Source organism: Uranotaenia lowii, chromosome 1 (genome assembly GCF_029784155.1).
Source record: "Uranotaenia lowii strain MFRU-FL chromosome 1, ASM2978415v1, whole genome shotgun sequence".
Lineage (NCBI taxonomy): Eukaryota > Metazoa > Arthropoda > Insecta > Diptera > Culicidae > Uranotaenia > Uranotaenia lowii.
This window is the reverse complement of record NC_073691.1, coordinates 176,560,134-176,582,922: the sequence shown is the minus strand read 5'-3', so window position 1 is coordinate 176,582,922 and position 22,789 is coordinate 176,560,134. Positions and strand designations below refer to the sequence as shown.

The following is a 22,789-nucleotide window of genomic DNA, read 5'->3' as shown; positions in this document are numbered from 1 at the left end:
CTCTTGCAACGCGAAATGGACTATACGACGTAGATGAGTGGATTGTCGAATTGATTACTACTTCTATTTCAGATAAACGTAGGTCCCAGTCACGTTGACTGGTCCGCGCGTAAGAACGGATAGCTGTGTTGATAGCGCGGTTGACACGCTCTACCGGGTTTGCTTGCGAATGGTAACGCGACGTAAGCCAATGTTTGATCTGGTATCTCGACATTAATGAACCGAACTCTTTGGAGGTAAAAGTGGAACCATTATCTGTTAAAATTACAGCAGGCACGGAGTTTCGATAAAACCAATGATCTACTAGCTCAGTCGAAAGTGATTTTACCGAGATTTGAGGAAAAGCTTTTATCTGTACCCACTTACTGAATAGATCTAATGCGATCAAGATATATTGCTTTCCACTTTTAGACCGCGGCAATGGTCCGATGTAATCCAGAGCGATGATCTCCCACGGTCTGTTCGGAGTACGCATGTCTCCCATCAACGGTGTTCTAGCAGTGTTTGGAGGTTTTATTTCTTTACAAACCTGACACTTTTTGATATACGACTTTACGTCCTTTGTAATTCCTGGCCAATAATATTGTTGCCGAATTTTGGCCAGAGTTTTCTCTGCACCCTGATGCATGAATTGATCATGTGCTGCGGTTAGAATGTCTCGTTTATGATCTTCAGGAACAACGATTTTCCAATCAAATCGATGATCGGTTAAATCGTCCTGGAAAACATATTTTAAAAGATTGTTTCCATCCAACCGAAAATCTGGGTAATCTTCAGGATTGGTGTCGACCTTAGATTTCAAATCATTATACCATGACGACTTCGAAGTACTTTGGATGGCCATCACACTACGTGAAAGCGCATCGGGTACAACGTTGTCTCGTCCTCGGCGATGAACGATTGTCATATCATACTGTTGTAACGATAAGCTCCACCGACTCAGTCGGGAGGATGTTTTCCATTTGGAACGCATTATAAACGTCAACGCTGACGAATCTGTCACAAGTGTAAAGTGACTACCCTCTATGTACCCTCGAAAGTGTTCAATAGAGAGAAGAGCGGCAAGACCTTCTTTTTCTGTAGCATGATAGGATCTTTCTGGTGTTGTTAGTTTTTTTGAAAAATACTCGATGACGTGCTCCTGATCAGCCAGGAGTTGCGTTAGCACGCCGGCCACAGCGTGGTTACTCGCATCGGTATGTAAGATGAACTCGTGATCAAAATCAGCACTTGCTAGGATAGGTGATGTTATCAGTTTCTCTTTAATTACTTGGAATGCTACTTCTGCCTCAGATGTCCACTTGATGGTCTTATTTTTAGTTTTTAAAAGTTCGGATAATGGAGCAGTTATCTTACTATAATCGGCAATGAATCGCCGATAATAGTTTGACATGCCAAGGAATCTCCTCAGCTTAGTCACTGTCACAGGTCTTTCATATTCTACAATAGGTCTTATCTTCTCAGGGTTTACCTGTAAACCTCGAGAAGAAAGAATGTAGCCGAGGAAAGGTATTTCCTCCAGGCAGAAGTGAGATTTTTCCAGCTTGATTGACAAATTCGCCCGTCGCAAACGCTTAGAGATCTCGGAGAGAAGCCGAATGTGGTCCTCGAATGTCTCTGTGACCAGAACGATATCGTCCAGGTACACAAAGACATTCGGCTCCAGCTCACCGTTTCCTAACACCCTGGACATAAGCCGCGCCAAGCTAGCCGGACTGTTAAGCAGACCATAGGGACATCGGCGGAAGGCGAACATCCCACGCCCCTGAACACTAAATGCGCAATATTTGCGAGATTCCCGTGCCAGGGGTATTTGGAGGAACGCTTCCGTCAAGTCTATGGTCGACAAAAACTTTGCCCGGGGTAACCGGCTCAGAATCCGTCCAGGATGAGGAAGCGGATACGCGTCACGAACGGTTCTCTCGTTGAGCTTCCTTGCGTCGAGACAGAGGCGAATTTCACCAGATGGCTTTCGAATTGGTACTACATTCAGAGACCAATCCGAATTGGACTCCTCAATTATTCCTCTTGCCAACAATCGATCGATTTCAGCGAATAATCCTTCCTGAATTTTAGGAGCCAATGGATAGGGGTATAAACGAATTGGTTTAGCTGATTTAAATTCATCTTTGATCACAATATGGTGTTCACACAAATCGGTAGTGTCCAGATAATCAGAGTCAGCAGTTTTGAAAGATCGTTTGACTTCTTCTAATGACGCTAACTGCTCAAGGCTAAGCCTTGGCTTTTCAGAGTCCGTCAGCTGTTTGACTGGACTTTTGGAAATAGTGGCGATGGCTGGATATATCCCAAAACGTTCCCAAAAGTCAATCCCACAAATACAATCTTTTGTTAAAGAAGGAGCTACTAAGGTTTTGATGATTCTGGTTTTATTGTTGTATCTAAAAGGAAGTAAAACTTCTCCGATGACTTCGAGATTCGAGCCATCTGCTGTTCGTAGCTCTACACTATCTGACAAGGGACGAATTTTAACACGATTCAAACGATCAAAGACTCTGGAGTTGATAAAAGTTAAGCTGCTACCCGAATCAAGCAAAGCTTGAATCGGAATGTCATAGAGGGTTAAATCTATGTGTGGGCGATTGTCAAAGATGTTACTTATGGTGATTTTATGAATTTGTGGTTTGTCTTCTTCATGTTCAACAATATGTCTTGGAATGTAAAATTTATCTAAATTGGTTAAGTCCGGTAAAAAATCGAATCCTATAGTTTGCGCTTCTTGAAGTTCCTGCGGCTTTAGGACTTCCTTGATAAGTTTTTTCGACAATATGGACAGTTTTCTGAGGTGAAACCTTTGAACGCACACCGATAACAGAAAACTCTACGAGGAATCGGACATGTTTCCAAATCATGGAGGTCTCCACAATTGTAGCATTCTCCTTCCCCAGGTGGTACATAGCTAGCTACTATTCGTTGAAAGTTACTACTTCTACTTGTTCCTAATCCAGGGTCTGAAGATTTGTTGACTGTTTTATTCATTGTGGGTTTCGAGTAATTTTGAGATTTGAATTCACTATTTACAAACGTCTTTTGACCCGTAGGTTTCGCGAATTTCGGATTTGGTTTTGAAAACGGGTTTTTATAACTTTGATCAGGGAAATTTTTCGGATTTTTGGGACGGTCATAACCTTCAAACGGACGAGACAAATTAGGAGATTTTCTACCCTCTGAGATGGCACAATTTTCCTTTTTAGTCGGACCAAACACTCGGGAAAACACTGAAAAGTCTGTTGCATCTAAATCCTTCCCCAAACTTAAAAGATCTTTCATGGAACGAACATTTTTCCCGACCAACGTTTTTCGTGAATCGTAGCGTAAATTCGACTTCAAAATTTCCACCCGTTCTGATTCAGAAATAGGGTGATTCATTGCTAGAAAAAGTTTTTCCATTTGTAGCACGAAGCTCTGGAACGATTCTCCCCTCTGTTGTCGAGTTGAATAAATTTTTGCACGTAAAACCGAATCTAAATCTGGGTGTCGAAACTCATTTTTCAATTCATTTACCAAATGAGCCCACCCTGTTAATTGCTGACGATGCACGGTGTACCAATTAAGAGCTGCCCCCTCAAACAAATGCACAGCAGAATCGAATAAATCAAGCGAATTCGCTTGCTCAGAAATGGCTAATTGATGGACATGATTAATGAACTCGTTCAAACCTAAACCTTGATCATTTCCGGAGTACTTTTTGATTTTCCACTGTGAAACCGGAATCACTTTTCTTCGCGAATAGTTCTGAGAACTCGGGAAAAGTCGCGGACTCTGCTCGAACGGCGGTTGCGCGGAAGTTATCTGAATCGGGCTGATGTTAAAATAGGGATTTTCTGAAGGTTCGTGAGTACGAACATTAGACATTGCGGGTACTTCTTCCAAAAATGGATTCGAATCACGTAAATACGGTGCTGAACAAGGAGGAATTTCTTCCTCGGGAGACAAAAACGGATTGGTTTTGTTCAACGTCGGAATTTCGGTAGAACGCGGGCACGGAATTGTCTCAGTTTGAACCGGAAGACTGGAAAGGTGGTTCGACGCGGTAGCCTGAAACTGGACGGTAATGATAGTAGTCAACTGATTTATTTCTTCACGCATACTGCTGTTTTGCTTAGCTAACGCTTGAACCAAAATACCGACATCTTTCATCGCCCTATCGAACTCTTCTTTCGTCACAAATTTTGGCTCAACAACTCGTTTCGGAATAGTTCCGGTTTTTCGTTTTTCCGCGAACGTGTATCTATGATTGCCTAACCTCTCAGACTCGTCATCGTCACCGATACGCGATTGTGCCGACCCGAAACCTTCATTTAAAAGGTCTAAAACTTTTCGGAACACGAGGTCACTTTCAAATCGAATATCACCGATCGCGTGGTTTTTTATGACGGCTAATCGATGACCTAAGTGGAGTAAACGAGCTTTCAAATGCGACGTCTGACTTCTGGGCAACGAGGTTACCATTTGATGAATTTCGCGGTAATTTTTCTTACAAATTTCAAAATCTATTTCGGGATCGATGTCGTAGTGAAGCTCAAAATTCTCCCCGTCGGCTTCATCTCGCAAAATTTGCTTAAGCAAACTCGCCCGTTTTTGACGCGACGCATCTTCCGCGACGATAACTTTGCGGAGAAGAAGCTCATAGTCGAGCTCCTCCGATTGTAAATCTGTAGGACACATCGCACTATACACCACCGCGAAATCGGTACCGGAAATGGATGAACGACGCGAACGCATGTTTGTCTTCTCGAAAAAAAAAAAACACAAAATCACAAATGCACGTGGAAGCTGTCGTCACAAAAATTGCCAATAAATAGAAAGCGAATCACTTTTACGCCCCGTTCACTTGAAGGTCAACATTCACGTGTCACTCAGCTTCGGATAACCAATTTACCGCGTGTTTAAATGTTCCTTTTCAGAACAATCAGCCTTGTTATTTTGTGGCTTTCCCACCGCGAAATAAAAATCAAAAATTCACTTCAATAAGCCTTTGATGAGACCAGAGGAGACATTTACTTTTACAAAAACTACTTTTGGAAAACTCCCCCTCCGCCAGGTGAAAGGAAAAATATTCAAAGAATATTTTTCCTCTCCTGAGAACCTTTTTGGTTGGGCGCCAGGTGAAACTTTACTTTTTCCCCAGGAACGGGTTCAGCCCAGAAGGGGCTGCCCAGCAACACCCAGTCCCTGGTCTAAAGCCACGGGGACTAACGGGTTTGGGCGCTCAAGGCCTCGTTTGTTCCTGGGTCTCAGGGCGTTTGTTAGGCTGGGGGAGTTTTCGGATGGGAGGATTCCTAACACAAAAGTTACCTTTATAAAAGCTGGTGTATTTCGGCGAATTCACGATCTCGGGTAGAAAGCACACGGGGGTCGGGCTGGTAGCGGGGAAATCGCCCACTCGGTCGAACGTAGGAATCGCCACGGGACGGGCGACGCCTGGATGGAACGGGAGGAGCGGCGCGGTACCACGCACCACACTAACGGTTGATCGGTTCGGTCTCTCTCCTATGGCTGGCAGACCGACCACGCGCTTTGGACTAGGCGCGTACCTCGGTCTTCGGCTGGATCGATCGTCGGGATGAGATGGAGGCGATAATGCGATACCACGCACTACCGGCTAGATGATGCGGTTCTGTCTCTCTTCTTCGGCTCGGATGTGCAAACCAACCACGCGCTAATGGCTATGCGCGTACAGTCTTCGATGAGGTTCGGTTTAGCTGATCGATCACGCGCACACAAGGCTGATCGCAAATAATGGCAAGTCCAACCAACTGAACTGCTGCTTGGTTTTGGGGGTATTGCGCGAATAGGCTGGCACACCTCGGACTATGGTTTCGTTTCACCACACACTATTCGGTACCTCGCGCACGGCTTATCGTTGATCTTGTTTTCGGACCGTGGAAACTCGAACTATCAGAGCGATCGCAAGGCACGTCTGAACTCAATCGCTGCCGTGAACCAAGAGGCTTGGTGATGCGTCTTGACTCACCAAGAAACCTCCGTGTTTTTATGCTGCGCTGCTTATTAGCGTTCTTCCAGAACGCGTGGTTGTGGTCGTTGCGTTCAAGCGTAAGCAACGCCTCAGTTCAACGCATGTGCTTTTCGGTTTCGCCTACTTTTCGTTGACCACCACTGGTTCGAATTCGAATCCGCCGTTGTCTTTCTAATCTAAGCTATTTATAATGTTTTAACCTAACTCCAACCCATCAGTTACTTTATTCAAAAAAAAAATCAAATCAATGTTACTCGTTCGGTAACATCAGCAACAGCAGCAGCCTTAAGAATCTGCGCTTCCTTAGTCAATTCGTCTTTTTCCACCGGAAACCCAAACGAAATGAATATTCAGGAACTTTAGCTTTAAAATCTGCGCTCTCTAAGCTAATTCGCCTTTTTCCACCAAAGGCCAAATCACAAAAAGCAATCAGCAGCAGCAGCCTTAAAAATCTGCGCTTCCTAAGCCAATTCTGTCTTTATTCACCGGAAGGCCGAATCAAAACAAACAATCAGCAGCAGCAGTCAGATTTTTCCATCGAAAGGCCAAATTATAACATACAATCAGCAGCTGCGCAGCCTTAAAAATCTGCGCATCCTAAGTCAATCCGTCTTTTTACACCGGAAGGCTCAATCAAATCAATCACTTAGCAGCAGCAGCCTCAAAAATCTGCGCTTCCTAAGCCAATACCATCTTTATTCACTAGAATGCCAATTCTCAACAATAATTTAGCAGCAGCAGCCTTAAAATCTGCACTCCCAAAACCAATCCGGCTTTTTCCACCGAAAAGCCAAATCATATCAAACAATAAGCAATAGCAGCCTTAAAAATGCGCTTTCTAAGCCGTTCTAGGCCAAATCACTGTAAATCTATGATTTCGGAGAAAATCGTAACAGTTTCATTTAACTGCTTCTTAGAGCTGATATCTCTTTTGAACTTTCTGGTGCCACGAGTAAGATCAACCCTTATAAACAAATCCAACCGAAATAAATTTGAAGTATTTAATTTGATATATGGTAGATGGCGGCCGTTTCTTCCCACTTAGAATTGACTTTTTCGTCCCAGATCAATGAGTGAAAATGAAATCGGGATTTTGCAATTACTCATAAGAATACATCGTAGTTTCAATGAGATGTTTTTTTGAGTTTCTTTGTGTCATTTGTGGACCCATGTCCCCAAGTCATAAAAGCAAATTTTTTGTACTTTAAAATTATACTTTTTCATCAACTAAGAACCAAAAATATTTTTACATTGTTTTTCTTTTAAATAGAAATTTCAGTAACTACTACGTACTTTTGAAGTACTCGAGTGCTTTTTATACCCCTCATATTTTTTTCTGTGTCCACATCTTAGTGAATCAGAATCAGTATTTACAACGAGCTTTGTCAGAAAACAGATGCTCGTTAACCTTAAGATGCGACAGATGTAAGATGAAAAGAGAATTTGAATGCAGCATCAAATGAATGCATGCATGCTGTTCCCTCATTCTCAAATTCATTACTAACTCGAATAGGGACACAAAAGCTGACCTTTGACTGAGTTGATGACTTTACTCCCAGTTAATGACCTCTTTTGTGAGCGTGTACTTTCTCCGGAATATGTTTGCATGTTTTAGGTTATGCCTGAATATAAAGTCTGCTTCATTTAATATTGGAACAAATTCTTTTGCTCATTGTGGCGCTCCTAGTGGACGGATTTGGAAACTTTTTTCACCCACGTGTCGGGAAATTCATAACCTTTCACCATGTATTTATGTCATAACACCAAACGATAGCATTTTGTAAACAACCGCCATGGAAGCCGAACGGAGAGATCAAATTGTGCACAGTTTTCTTGAAAATCCATTGATGTCGGCATCGAAGCTAGCTAAACAGCTTAAAATGCCCAGAAATACCGTATGGCGTGTTATCAAGCAGTACAAGGAAACATTGACGACGGCTCGGAAGCCGCATTCGAAGCGTCGGAGTGGAACTGTCGACCGGAAACTGCGTGGGAAAGTCATCAAGGCCGTCAAGAGGAATCCCAATCTTTCAGACCGCGATTTGGCCAATAAGTTCCAGGCCGCACAGTACGGTGCGACGAATTCGTCTCCGGGAAGGAATAAGGTCATTCCGAGCCAGCAAACAGCCAAATCGGACGCTGAAGCAGAACAATGTGGCCAGAATCCGTGCTCGAAAGCTGTACGACCAAGTGCTGACCAAGTTCGACGGATGTAAAGTCTGCTTCATTTAATATTGGAACACAAACAATTGCGTGTAGTTCAGTCATTTATTAACGAATTCATAATTTGTTTTTCATACAAATGTAGCATTTTCTTTACTCTTTCATAAAAAAAAATTAAAAAAATTATTCATTGCTGTTTCGAAGAAATTCTCGTACTCGTACTCGTAAGAAAACTGTGCACAATTTGATCTCTCCGTTCGGCTTCCATGGCGGTTGTTTACAAAATGCTATCGTTTGGTGTTATGACATAAATACATGGTGAAAGGTAATGAATTTCCCGACACGTGGGTGAAAAAAGTTTCCAAATCCGCCCACTAGGAGCGCCACAATGAGCAAAAGAATTTGTTCCAATATTAAATGAAGCAGACTTTACGCATCCATCTGCAGCTCCCTTTTATGCAAAACAGCAAATTCACTCAACCAACGATGTTAACCTTATCGCTAGATGAAATGTGCAAGCTTCTGATATGCATAATTTTCGGGTCTTGTCACCAAAGATGAACAGACAGAATTGAGTATGTTTTTTTCTGAAAGTGGTTAAATTTTCTTTATTCAACAATAAATTTGATTCAAGAAAGGTCCCAGTTTCCCCTTTCAATTTGGAAAGACAAACAGATAAACTTTTTTTTTCTTGAGTCTCCTAGAAAGCGATTCCACTCAAGTTTTACCGTATAAGTTCGTAAATATAAGTAGGATTCATGTAACTAGGGCGACTAGACAATGAACGTTGTCAAATCTTATCAGTATGCAGTCTTTTCTTTAACTTGCCAACTGTAGTTTGTCTTATTGAAGGGACACTTCGAACTCTTCAGTCTAGCTAGAAGAGTCTATCTGTCTTTTAATTTTTATCCATCAATCAACTTTTTAGAATTGTTTATTCTAAAAGAGGAGCGAAGCTTGAGTCTGTAAAAGGCATTTTCAATTAAGAATAGCTTGAAGAATCAATTTTAAATTTCAAAAAAGAGTCAACACTCAATTGAAAATAGTTTTTCTGGCATCACTATGCATAAATTAATAATTGAAGATAATGTTCCGGTTTAAGGCTGGAAACTTTTCTCCCACAAAAGCTGGATGAATAACTTGATCCAATTTCACGAAGAAAAATCAATGGCTGGCTTCCCCTAGCAGCAGTGAGTTTTCGTTTCTCCATTTAGTGTGCGTTTTCATTGTTCGTCTCCCGGGAAAGTGTAGGGGAATTCAATGGAGCAACTTTTCCGCTTCACACCCCAATAATCAGCATCCTTACCATAATATATGGGAAAATATGCTCCCATAGTGAGTGAAACTGCTCCCACATAGTTGTGTTAGGAACTGGTTCTTCGCCTCTTATCCGCTACCCAGTAACCGGATGACGTTACAACACTTCTCAACGTGACATCAGCTCTGTTAAAGTTCACAAGTGCTGCTGTCTGATTATTGACACTCAAGTGGAACTTTCCGCTAACGAGAAGAGCTGGATGACTTCCACGTAACAAGGCAATGATAACGCATGTTTGACACTATTTGCTGATTCGAATTGCGGAAAGCGCAAAAGTGCTTGGAGTTAGGAACTTACTATGAAGGAACTTTTGCAGCAAAAGCCAAGGAATTCGGTTGTATGCTAATAGGTATGGGTACGCCTGAGGGCATTTTCACTTAGCGTGCTTGGTTTATCTTATGTAGGCAACTAAAAGCTTACAGGGAAGTTGATTACCGATGGCTGTTTAGCCTAGGAGATGAGAACCATTTGAATAATTCAACTGATCAGCCTTGACACTAAGAATTTCAGCGAACCATCTTACGAAATTGTCAAAATTGTCAAAATTGTCAAAATTGTCAAAATTGTCAAAATTGTCAAAATTTTCAAAATTGTCAAAATTGTCAAAATTGTCAAAATTGTCAAAATTGTCAAAATTGTCAAAATTGTCAAAATTGTCAAAATTGTCAAAATTGTCAAAATTGTCAAAATTGTCAAAATTGTCAAAATTGTCAAAATTGTCAAAATTGTCAAAATTGTCAAAATTGTCAAAATTGTCAAAATTGTCGAAATTGTCAAAATTGTCAAAATTGTCAAAACTGTCAAAACTGTCAAAACTGTCAAAACTGTCAAAATTGTCAACATTGTCAAAACTGATAAAATTGTCAAAATTGTCAAAACAGCTTATATGCAATATTGCTCACAATATGAGGTATGCAAACTTGCAAACAACATAAAATCTTTAGGATATCTAGAAATTTAAATTGTTTTATCCATAGAAATTGGTGTATTCAATAGATTTGTGTTGTAGCAATGTTGGTTTTTGATTTCGAAAAGCAGTATCACTCCGAGATCTGTGAGATGTCAGTCCAAAGCAAAACCTTCACAGCCACTTTTGTTCGCTTTTTCATTACAACTGTCGGTGGGGTTTCCTCTCAAACGAAACATCCTGCAGTTTCCTGCAGAGTACTTCTAGAACTTTTCCGTTACAGAACCATGTTATTATTATATCTATGTATCTTGAATTTTTCTACCCTATTTTTTCTTACTTGCAGGTATGATTTCGTCCGCCTTTCTCTGGGGCTTCCTGTCGGATTCATACGGCCGGAAGCAGTTGCTCATTTACGGATTTTTCCTGGACGCGACCCTGAACCTGCTGTGCGCTAGCAGCCAGACCGTGCTGGCCATTATGATATTTAAATTTATGGGCGGCTTTGTGTGAGTATAATAACAGGTTAAAGCCGCTACTAGCATAAGGGCAGGCTTACTTATGACCCCGTTCTCTGCCACACGAATGCTTCCGGGTTTCAAACAAAGCGGAAAATTTGATTTATAAACCATCTTTTATTAGGAGTAAAATTGGCTAACTTAATTAAAATTGATGGAATCGTTACTATTCGTTCGTTCATTGAAAGTGATTTACCACTAGCTTTTGGGGTCTGTCTTTAGGTTCTTTAGGTTCAAAAAATATTTCCAATTCTCTTGAATCATCTTGTAAATGACCCTTTCGATTTTTCATCATCTGGACAGCATCTGTGGTCCATTTGCGGTGCTGATGGCGTACCTGTCGGAATTCCACAGCTTAGAGCACCGGTCCCGGGTGATGATAATGGTCGGCATCTTCTACAGCATCGCCAACATTTTGCTGCCATCTCTGGCCTGGGTTATCATTCCGCAAAACTGGGATTTCATGTTGTTCGGTGGAAATTTTGGTAAGTGAAGAAAACTAACATATATTTAATCAAATAATCATTCACTCAAATCTCGTAATAAAATACTCTACAACGCCATTTTTTTCCATTTGTTCGATTCGCTCTCGAGCTATGATTTTTTTGAGGGAGCTCTACTCTCCCTTTCCCAGACAACCATTTGGTGGGTATTTCGAATTTGCAACGCAATTATACGTGCAAATATACGCGTAAACATATCGTATATAATGTAGCAAAACCAGTATATACGTCAGTGTTTTGGAAATCGCTCATTTTCAATGATAGCTGACAAATAGAAATCGATGATTAAAGCAAAGCAGTCATGTTGTTTCGTTCGTTGCTAGTGCGATTGAAACGTTCGTCACTAAGTTAGCATCGTGTTGATATCCAATACACAGCGCCGTTGCTTCGGAGTGAAAACAAATTTATACCAGTAGCATTCGAGTATCTCAGCAATGAGAGGCGCCTCCAACGTCCATAGCCTTCCACACTCAGCATTGATAGGTATGATTACTGATCGGCTCTTGAAAGCTATCATCCGTCATTTCTTTATTCTTCCCCCAAGTTACTATGTCAGTTTTTAACCTGTAAATTGTTATGCATCGTTCTAACGACCTTATAGGTACTGAAATTACTTTTAGAATTACTGCGGTTCAAATGCACCGAGGCTCTACTAGGTGGAAAGGGGAAGATAACTGATTGACGGTGTTTTTTCGGTAACTTTCATAACCTTCCAACCCGTGTGCCAACTGCCAGATACGAGATAGATTTTGATTTTGTAGGTTCAAAATGTTAAAGGCAAATGTAATCCCAGATAAATGTGCAAGGCAGGATTAAGGGAGGGGAAGGGGGGGGGGAATGGGGGCAATTTCCCCGGGCACTCCGGTTCTAGGGGGTAGCACTGGTAACGTTTCTGTCAGCTCATTACATTACATACATTCATCTTCTCTTCTGGACGTCTGATAGCAAACTGATTGAAAGCTTCACCGATACAAAAATCAACAAAAGTTTGTAGTCAAGTAACCAATGTTAACTGAGTGATCGACGTTCAGAATCTATCAGCAGGCATCTCAATCACCTCTGATAGACGTCGCCTTGCGTCGTCTTGTAACCATATCATTTAACTTTAGTTTGCATGTATAAATCTAGTTACCGAAGCGTTTGCATGACAATCTGCCGACGCTGTGATGATTGGTAATACTGCAGTGTTAAATAAGATTTTTTCCTACAAGAATCGCATCCTGAAAGTTTATTTTGATTGATTTCTGGATCATTGATATACGTATCATTTTGGAGGCCATATAGGTACATTAGCAAACATATTCTTGATTTGGATTGTATTAAATTACGATTTGCACGACTTGTCATGCGCATCATTTACGACTACCCTGATTCTATTTGGAATATACTATGACAATTCACATCATCATATAGATGATTGAGGTTGTAAAATACGACATTTTTCGTAACAATATGGAAAGTTTGACGACTTATTTGGTCGTCTTTTGCGACTTGAGTGCAGGGCTCCCATTTTCCGTCAGTTGAAAAAATATATATTTTTTTTGGGATTTTAAACCAATTGGTTTAATCATCCCCAAAAAATAATAAAAATAAGATTGTTTCAAAGAAATGTGTTTTTTTGCTGTCAAATTCAAGTTTATATCGTACACATTCATTATTTGCCTGATTGCTTATTTTTTCCACGTTCATGAATTTATTGTTAGCGCCTGGACTTGATCCCCTGACGATTCGATCAGCAGCTCATGATGGTTCCTCGACGCTATCTGGAATATATAAATTCAAGGGGATTTGCTTCAAAGGCATTAAACCAAAAGCAAATCGTATATTTCTATAACTTAAATCTTTTTAATCGTAGAACACGTCATCGATGATCTAAAAATAGACCAACATTTTGAAGCCTCCTTTAATATGAGTCCAATCATCGATGTCCCATTATCATAAACGATTTTATTGAACTTTTTTGTATTCTTTTACGATTGCCAGCAAATACGTTTTACGAAAATCAGACGGGCGAATTAATTTGCAAAGGTATACGATTGCATGCACATTATTACGAATCAATGCAGTTATATACGTTTTTATTTCGAATTATTTCATGCATAGCACGACAAAATCTCTCAATCACGGCTGATCACCGTATATCGGTCGTGTCACGGATTTTTTTGCGAATTGTCGTACACAAAGGTCGAGTTCATATGTACATAAATACTTCTTGTCACAATAAAATCATGCAATGCTTTTAAAACGATAAAGAATATGCATGGACCGCACATTGCAGGTGCAGATATACGAAAATGAGTATAAATAACATTCTATACGATGTAATCTGTAAAAGAAAATACGACTTCTGGTTGTCTGGGTTCCTATCTTCCCTATGAAAGAATGGAGGGGTTCAAATTATTGATAGAAGCGTTGCTCGTACCCAAATACCAAACCATGCCAAATTTGTTACCATTTGCTTGATCGGTTCTCGAGATATGCAAACATTTGTCTTTTGTTTTGGAGACCCCCTCCCCCTTCCAGTAAGGACTTCCGTTGACTTCCGCTTATTTCATAAAATCTGACGCGATGCAGATTTCCATGAGTTCTAAGCTTGACGCAATAAAGAAAATTACTTCCAAAAAATCTGACTCGATGCAGACTTCCGTCAGTAAAGTAAGTTTCAAGATTTTCCTAGTTTGACGCAATGAAGACATTCACCTTATTCGATGAAATCTGACGCGATGCAGACTTCCGTCAGTTCTGTTCTTAGCTTGGTGCGATGAAGACTTCCGCTGAAATGGAGTTCGAAAATCTAACGCGATATAGACTTCTGTTAGTATCGTCCCTAGCTTGGCGCGTTGAAGATTTCCACCTTATTCGGTGAAATCTGATGCGGTACAAACTTCCGTCAGTTCTGTCCTTAGCTTGGCGCGATGAAGACTTCCGCCTGATGCGATGAAATCAAACGCGATGCAAACTTTCGTCAGTACTGTTCTAAGCTTGGCGCGATGCAGACTTCCGCCTTATGCGATGAAATCAAACGCGATGCAGACTTTCGTCAGTACTGGTCTTAGCTCGGCGCGATGAAGACTTCCGCTGAATTGGAGTTCTAAAATCCAACACGATGCAGACTTCCGTAAGTATTGTACCTAGCTTGGCGCGATCCAGACTTCCGCCTTATGCGATGAAATCTGACGCGATGCAGACTTCCGTCAGTACTGTTTTTACCTTGGAGCGATAAAACTTATGTCTTATGCGATGAAATCTGACGCAATGCCGACTTCCGTCACTACTGTTCTTACCTTGGTTTGATGAAGACTTCCACTGAATTGGGGTCTGAAAATCCAACGCGATGCAGATATCCGCTAGTATTGTGCCTAGTTTGGCGCGATGAAGACTCCCACCTTATTCGATGAAATCTGATGCGATGCAGACTTTCGTAAGTATTGTTCAAAGCTTGGCACAATGAAGACTTCCGCCTTATGCGATGAAATCTGACGCGATGCTGACTTCCGTCAGTACTGTTCTTACCTTGGCGCGATGAAGACTTCCGCTGAATTGGAGTTCGAAAATCTAACGCTATGCAGACTTTCATTAGTGTTGTCCCTAGCTTGGCGCGATGAAGACTTCCACCTTATTCGGTGAAATCTGATGCGATACAAACTTCCGTCAGTACTGTTCTTAGCTTGGCGTGATGCAGACTTCCGCCTTATGCGATGAAATCTGACGTGATGCAGACTTCTGTCAGTACTGTTCTTAGCTTGGCACGATTAAGACTTCCGCTGAATTGGAGTTCGAAAATCTAACGCTATGCAGACTTCCGTAAGTATTGTCCCTAGCTTGGCGCGATGAAGACTTCCGCCTTATTCGCTGAAATTTGATGCGATACAGACTTCCGTTAGTACATATTGACCCTAGCTTGGTGCGATGAAGACTTCCGCCTTATTCGGTAAAATCTGATGCGATGCAGACTTCCGTCAGTACTGTTCTTAGCTTAACGCGATAAAGACTCCCGCTGAATTGGAGTTCGAAAATCTAACGCGATGCAGACTTCTATAAGTGTTGTCCCTAGCTTGGCGCGATGAAGACTTCCACCTTATTCGGTGAAATCTGATGCGATACAAACTTACGTCAGTACTGTTCTTAGCTTGGCGCGATGCAGACTTCCGCCTGATGCGATGAAATCTAACGCGATGCAGACTTGTTAGTATTGTTCTTATCTTGGCGCGATAAAGACTTCCGCTGAATTGGAGTTCGAAAATCTAACGCTATGCTGACTTCCGTAAGTATTGACACTAGCTTGGCGAGATGAAGACTTCCGCCTTATTTGGTGAAGTCTGATGCGATACAGACTTCCGTTAATACATATTTCTCTAGCATGACGCGATGAGGAGTTCCACCTCATTCGGTGAAATCGATCGCGATGCAGACTTCCGTCAGTACTGCTCTTAGCTTGGCGCGATAAAAACTTCCACTGACTTCCTTAAGTATTGTCCCTAGCTTGGGGCGATGAAGACTTCCGTCTCATTCGCTGAAATCTGATGCGATATAGATTTCCGTCAGAACTGTTTTTAGCTTGGCGTGATGCAGACTTCAGTCAGTACTGTTCTTAGCTTGGCGCGATGAAGACTTCCGCTTAATTGGAGTTCGAAAATCTAACGCTATGCAGACTTCCGTGAGCATTGTTCCTAGCTTGGCGAGATGAAGACTTCCGCCTTATTCGGTGAAGTTTGATGCGATACAGACGCGATGAAGACTTCCGCTGAATTGTAGTTCGAAAATTTAACGCGGTGCAGACTTCCGATAGTATTGTCCCTAGCTTGGTGAAATCTGACGTGATGCAGACTTTCGTCAGTACAGTTCTTAGCTTGGCGCGATGAGACTTCCGCTGAATTGGAGTTCGAAAATCTAACGTGGTGCAGACTTCCGATAGTATTGTCCTTAGATTGGCGCGATGAAGACTTCCACCTTGTTCGGTGAAATCTGAGGCTATACAGACTTCCGTCAGAAAAGTTCTTAGCTTCGCGCGATGAAGACTTCCGCTGAATTGGAGTCTGAAAATGCAACGCGATGCAGACTTCCGTTAGTATTGTCCCTAGCCTTGCGCGATGCAGACTTCCGCCGAATCAACTTCCGTCAGTAAAGTAAGTTTCAAGAGTGTCCTCATTCTGACGAGGTGTAGAATCACGCCTTGGTCTTACATATATTTGAAACGATGAGGACACGTTTCAGCGCAAAATGAACTGCCGCTTAGAAAAATTGGAACGTATCAATGAATGTTTGTCTGTCTACATGATAACAGAAAAATGTGTTATTTCACAGAAGCAAATTTTCATTACAGAATCTGTGTCACAGATCACAGAATTTTGAATATTTTCACAGACTCTCAGAACTTTGCTGTTCTGTTAGTATTTTTAAAATTGTACATATTTATGCCCATATTTTTCTTTGAATTCTAACTATTATTCGTGAAAACTTGATGAGCTTGGTAATTATATAGATTTTTTTCCAAGAATATTGTTTAAAAATGCTATTTGTTGTTGTTCGGCATTGCTTTTCAATGATATCAATGAAAATTGCGTCACAAAAAATCGACACATATTTCTTGGGTAAAACCACAGGAAACAGAAATTATTTCCCCCGCTATTCCATAATTTTTTTTTTTGGTTTTCGAAGGAACTTCCACATGGTCACCGGTAAATTATGCTGGAAATCCGATCGGCAGATTGCATCCGGGTGGGAAATTCAATCTCATTCAAAAGCCCTTTAATACTGGCACGACTGCACAAGCGTGAGAAAATTCCGCACATCCATACTTTGTGCCCGGCACATGAAAATTGATTTCATTCACTTCTGACGTAGAAATATCATATTCCCTTCCCTTTCCATCCACTCCACCCATGAACCTGTCAACCAAATGACAATTCCAGTGATTTTCACGCTGCCCCTTTCGTTGGTTTGTCATTTTTTTGCACCCCCAAGTACAAAATTGGCATTTATTGCCTCAGCGACAGCAATGTAAATCCCGTGGGCCAATTTATTCCACTTTCGGAACCATTTTATAGCATCCTCTTACTTTTTTTCATGCTCGCGATTCCAGAAAATTTGATGGACGCAACTCCACACGAATGAATGGTGAGAGAGAAAAAAACGTTTCAAAACCCGACTGACGTATTTCATTTGTCATCAATCTGTTTGTTGGAATTCTTTTCATAAATTAACCCTAGAATAGAAATGACAATTCAACAACTGCAAGAAATCGTGCTCAAAATCTCAGAACTTTATGATTATTTCAACAATTTTTACAGTTGATACTATTGTCATAATTTTCAAATTTGAGACAATTTTTAGAATTGGACAATTTTGACAAACTTACTGTTTTTTTTAACCTTTGGAAAAAGCTTCTAAATGTCGAATATTTCACAATTTTCACACTTCTGACTCTTTTGAAAATTTATGGTTTTAGGAAAAACGCTTGAACATTAGATAAGCAATTCTCTCGGCTATAATTTTCCACAAGAATAACTCATCGTGACATCCTGAAAGTGTTTGAGAAAATTTTCTTCAAGTAAGATATTATTTAGATCTTCTATAATCTCATACTGGAGAGGTGCCATATGTTATTAATTTCTGTTTCGATGAGCTTTGTTGGGTTCAATCAATGTCAGCAACAAGCAAAGGCAGCATAAAAAACAAAATTTCCTTCAACTTTCAACTGGTTAATAAAACAGACTGAAGGATAGGATGGGATGTCACTTTTTCTTCCACTCAACGATGAACAAGCTGGTGTTGATGGAAGCTTGAAAAAAGCATCCTTTCCATCATCCCTGGAGCTGAAGAAAAACTTGATAGCCATGCATCTCACTCTTAGCTTTTTACTATTCCTGTGTGGGTGTTTACAGATTTCGATCAAAAAGAGTCAAGATTGCATCAGTGCGTTTTTTTGCACTTCTTGCTTTAAAGGTTTCTACCTGAAAAAAACTCAAGATTCAGGATCTGAGTAGGAATGCAGCAGTTCACATCATATTTTAGTGGAGCTACAAAAAAAGATGGAAGCTTCTTATCAAAACGAAAACGTAAATGGCCATCGTTTGGGCTGCAGTGGTTTTATTTTAAAAGGTAAATTCAGCATTAGTTTCAAATATTGCTCTTGAAAAGCTTCAATTCATGAAATTAGAAAGGCAAGGGTACAGCGTTTGTTCCCGACTGAATTAAAAAAAAAACATAATAAACCCTCTATATCATAAATTTTAAGACATTATACAATTCAATTGAATTGCATAAAATTTATGCAAAGCTACCTGAGGAGAGCGAACCATTTTTTTATCCGGTCTGAACGAAGTTATTTTATTTCACTCGCTGCTTCCTGCAGCGATTGTTGATGTTTGCATCAAGATTTTTTTTTGCATTTCCGGCAGCAAAATTGAACCGCTGCAGATGACGGTTTTGCTGCTGCCATTGATGCAAGGGAAAATTTGTTTGCTCCGCGGGTCAACCCGTTTTTGTGTACTAGCTAGGAAAAGTGAAGTAGATTTTTAAAAATTAATTTGATAGAACAAAAGCTATTGACGAAGCCCAGCGTAAGCTGGTTGAAAATGAAATGTGAGTTCCAAACGTAGGTATTCGAGAGAACTTAATTCATGTGTTATTTTTAACTTCACTTTACTCTTTATAGTTGGAAGTTTTGGCCACAATCTCTGTAACAGCAAGTCGAGGAAAATTGCCACTTGTTCTAATAGATTTTGGTAAGATTTCCACCAAAAATGAAATTGAATCAGTCAGATTTAATTAATCTTACATTCAAAATCAACTAGAAAGCGCTGATTGAACCCCAAACGACCGATCTGAAAATAATAGATGTTACCTTAATCTATATCCGCTGGCATTTCCGTGATTACAAAGGCACTAAAATAAAAGTTCACAATAATAAAATATTATTAAATTTTAGCTTTGAAGCAACTTACTATCAAAACAAAAATTGAGGCTATCGATTTCCGAGATTATTTGACGGCATCAGCAGATTTTATTTGGCAACACTGTCGGCATTCGTTGCTCCAATGTTAGCGGTCACGTAACAAATCCGCTTCGATGAGGGTCTAGTTTCCGATGAACCGGTTGACTCTCTTCGAAGCTAAGAGAAAAGCCACAGCAATGGGCACAGACGTTGACTGTGTCGTGATTAACTCGGACACGTCTGGCGCTCACAAAAATAGATCAATGACTGACTTTGTTTTGTTTGTTTTGCCTAGTGTTGCCAAAATATAAAACGTTGCCTAAGAAATTTATTTTAGGACTTTTTCATCAGTGATGCCGTTATTTTTTGTCCTTTGAATCAGTATTTGGAATCAGAAATCGATTATTCTTTAAGTTTGCGTGTATGAATTTCCGTCTCGACTCGATGCATAGTAAGGTAATTATTACCGAAACATTGAGTAATTAATAGGAACGACCCTTTTTGCTAAGCCCGGCCCCAAAATTAGACTTCTGAAATCACGAGCAATTGTGCTGTGAAACTCCCATGTACTTGTTTTCATCACAATCCGATGTATAATCATGACAATATCGCGATAACAGTGAATATTTCTTACGGATGACCCCTTTTTTCGATCCTGAGCGCTGATGTGGTCTAGTGGATAGGAGGCGCGAGTCTCGTAACCCAGGCGTACTGGGTTCGATTCCCGGTATCGGTAAAAGAAAAACTTTTGAGTTCGAATCCCATAAGTTTGCCGACAGGTAAGATGTGTTTCATTGTATAAATAATTATATATTTCAGAGGGAATGCATCTGGGATTAATCTGAAGAGACTTTTGCAAGCGGAGTGGATTGCCAATCATTGTAGGTCTCTGAAGGTTGGGTGACTTCCCTCGACGAACCATCGGCCGTGGAAGCCTGAGAAGCAATTCGAAGGCCAAGCCACACAGACATAGGCTAGACCTTGCTACCGATGGGGGACCAATACATACATACATACATACATGACCCCTTTTTTCTGATCCCTTAACCAAAATTGTGGACCTGAAATCAATTGCCCGTCTATCAAACCTCCCGTGTATAAAATTTGATCTCAATCTGAACTGTAATCACAACAATATAGCAAAAACAGTTAACAATTAATATGAACGACCCCCTTTGCCGATCTCTGATCCAAAATTTGACACCTGTAATCAATTACCCGTCCCTTTAAACTCCCATGTTAAAATTTCCATCTCAATCTAATCTGTATTAGCCACAATATCGCAAAGATAGTGATAAATTCGTATGGACGACCCCTTTGGTCGAACCCTTACTTAAAATTAGATAATTTAAATCAATTGCTGGTTGTTCAAAACACCCATGTGCAAATTTTCATTTCAATCCGATGCATAATTACGACAATATCGCAAAATCAGAGAACAACTAACATGGACGACCCCTTTCTCAACCACGAACGAAAACTTCATACCTGTAATCAATAATTTTTAATATAAGACTCCCATGTGTCAATTTTCATTACAATCCTATGCACAATAAAGATAATATTGCAAAAACTGTGAACTGATAATATGGACGACCCCTTTTAACCGACCCCTAACTCAAAATTTGAAACCTGAAATCTATAGAGCATCCCTCAAAACTCATATGAGGAAATTTTTATCTCATTGCAATGTAGAATAACGTCAATATTTTAAAAAAAACATTAAAAGGTTGATATGGACGACCCCTTTGACCCTAACCCTTAATTTGAAACCTGGCATTGATTGCTCGTCCCTTAAAACACGCATTTGCGCACTCATGTACAAATTTTCATCGCAATTCGATGTAACGGGTGTTAAATAAAAAATGAGAATGTTTTCAATACCTTTCAGTAATTCAAATAAAGAGCGTAAAATTTTCTTTCTCCAAGAAAATTGCTCTTTGGGCTCCCTAGAAACAGTAGGCGTGTTTGGTTTTGCTAGTTTGAATTTAGTCAAAGCAAAGATGGCTTCGAAACAGCACGTGTTCCGCGAACGCATTGTACGGTTCTACGAAAAGCATTTCCAGCAAGGAAAAAAGTTTACGGTGGCACATTTTAACGAAGAAAATGTACCTGTCAGTACGGTATATCGTATCCTGGGTTCCCTGAACGTCCGGTGACGATAATGACGAAGCAGAGGAAGACATCGTTAAAGAAGCTGTTTGACAACAAGGACGCAACCAGCCTGCGTGACGCCGGTCGGAAATATGGCTGCTCCCACGTATTGATCCATCGTACCCTCAAGATGGAAGGAATCTTCTGTAGGAAGAAGACGAGGTCGCCGAAGTACACGGAGGAGCAGATTGAGACGGTTAAATCACAGTGTCGGTGGATCACCGAAAAATACCGCCAGACGTCATTTGTTCTGGATGACGAAAGCTATTTTCCGCTGTCCAAAACGCATATCGTAACCCAACAAACTTGCCCCAGTGCCGCCCAATAGAGGATTTCTTTGGCTCACTCAGTGCCCTAGTGTATAAAAACAATTAGAGGGCCAAGGACACGAAGCAACTGACTACAAGAATCCGGAATTGTTTCCGGAAAATGGACGTAAGTGCCGTACAACGTTCTTTTGAGAGCATCGCGACAATGTTGCGTCGAACATCAGACCACGGCCCTTACTCAAACATTCACTGACATTTTTTTGAAGAAAATACATTATGTTATTAATAAAAAATACTGAAATCGATGAAAAAAAATAACAATTTTTTTATATGTGATTGAAAAAAATCTCATTTTATATTTAACACCCGTTATGAACAATGTTTGCTTAATGATGTTTAACATAAAACATACTATTTTTCCAAAATGGTCAAAAATTACCCATTTTTTTGTTTTTATTATTACTTAGAAGGATGCAAATATATGCAACTTTTTTTTCTTGCATTCGAATTATCAGATCTTTAGCTATGTTTAAAAGTCAAAAAAAGGTTTGGGAAACGTAAGGCTTTTTTCTTAGAGAACAAAATGTTTAAACCTTTTGAATAAATCATAAAATTACTCACTTTTACACTTTTTTGTTAACCGTGTAAAAATAAAAAAGATTTCGAAAAAAAGCTTAGAAAATAAGCTTTCTAACGATGTTTTGGAAGTTGGTGTAGCATTTCAATTAAAGGACAAAAATTGATTTGAATATTATTCGATCTAAAGTATATTTTTCAAAATTTTCTTAGTCTGATGTCTGTGAAACGATAAGTGCTAATGATAATGGTCTGAAAAATTGAGGATATCTTAGTAAAATATAAAGCTACAAATGCCATTACGATGAAGTTAATTTTTGACTTTTTGCCGCCTCAAACCCCTTAGTGCGAAGGCAAGATAAAAATGCGAACTTTTTTGTTTTTCAAATTAGGGCTTTTACGTCTTCGACAAAGTTGTTTATCTGATCAAAATACATAAGTTTG

The 22,789-nt window shown here is 40.2% G+C and overlaps 1 protein-coding gene across 1 annotated transcript in view; it reads left to right on the top strand.

Annotated features, from left to right (window-relative positions):
* The window catches only part of LOC129737543 (synaptic vesicle glycoprotein 2C-like), a 70,862-nt gene that overhangs the window by 20,681 nt on the left and 27,392 nt on the right, over positions 1-22,789 (top strand). Inside the window, exons 3-4 of the mRNA XM_055728708.1 lie at positions 10,736-10,898; positions 11,211-11,392. Of these exons, the coding sequence (XP_055584683.1) occupies positions 10,736-10,898; positions 11,211-11,392 (345 nt within the window). The remainder of the gene's footprint in view (positions 1-10,735; positions 10,899-11,210; positions 11,393-22,789) is intronic.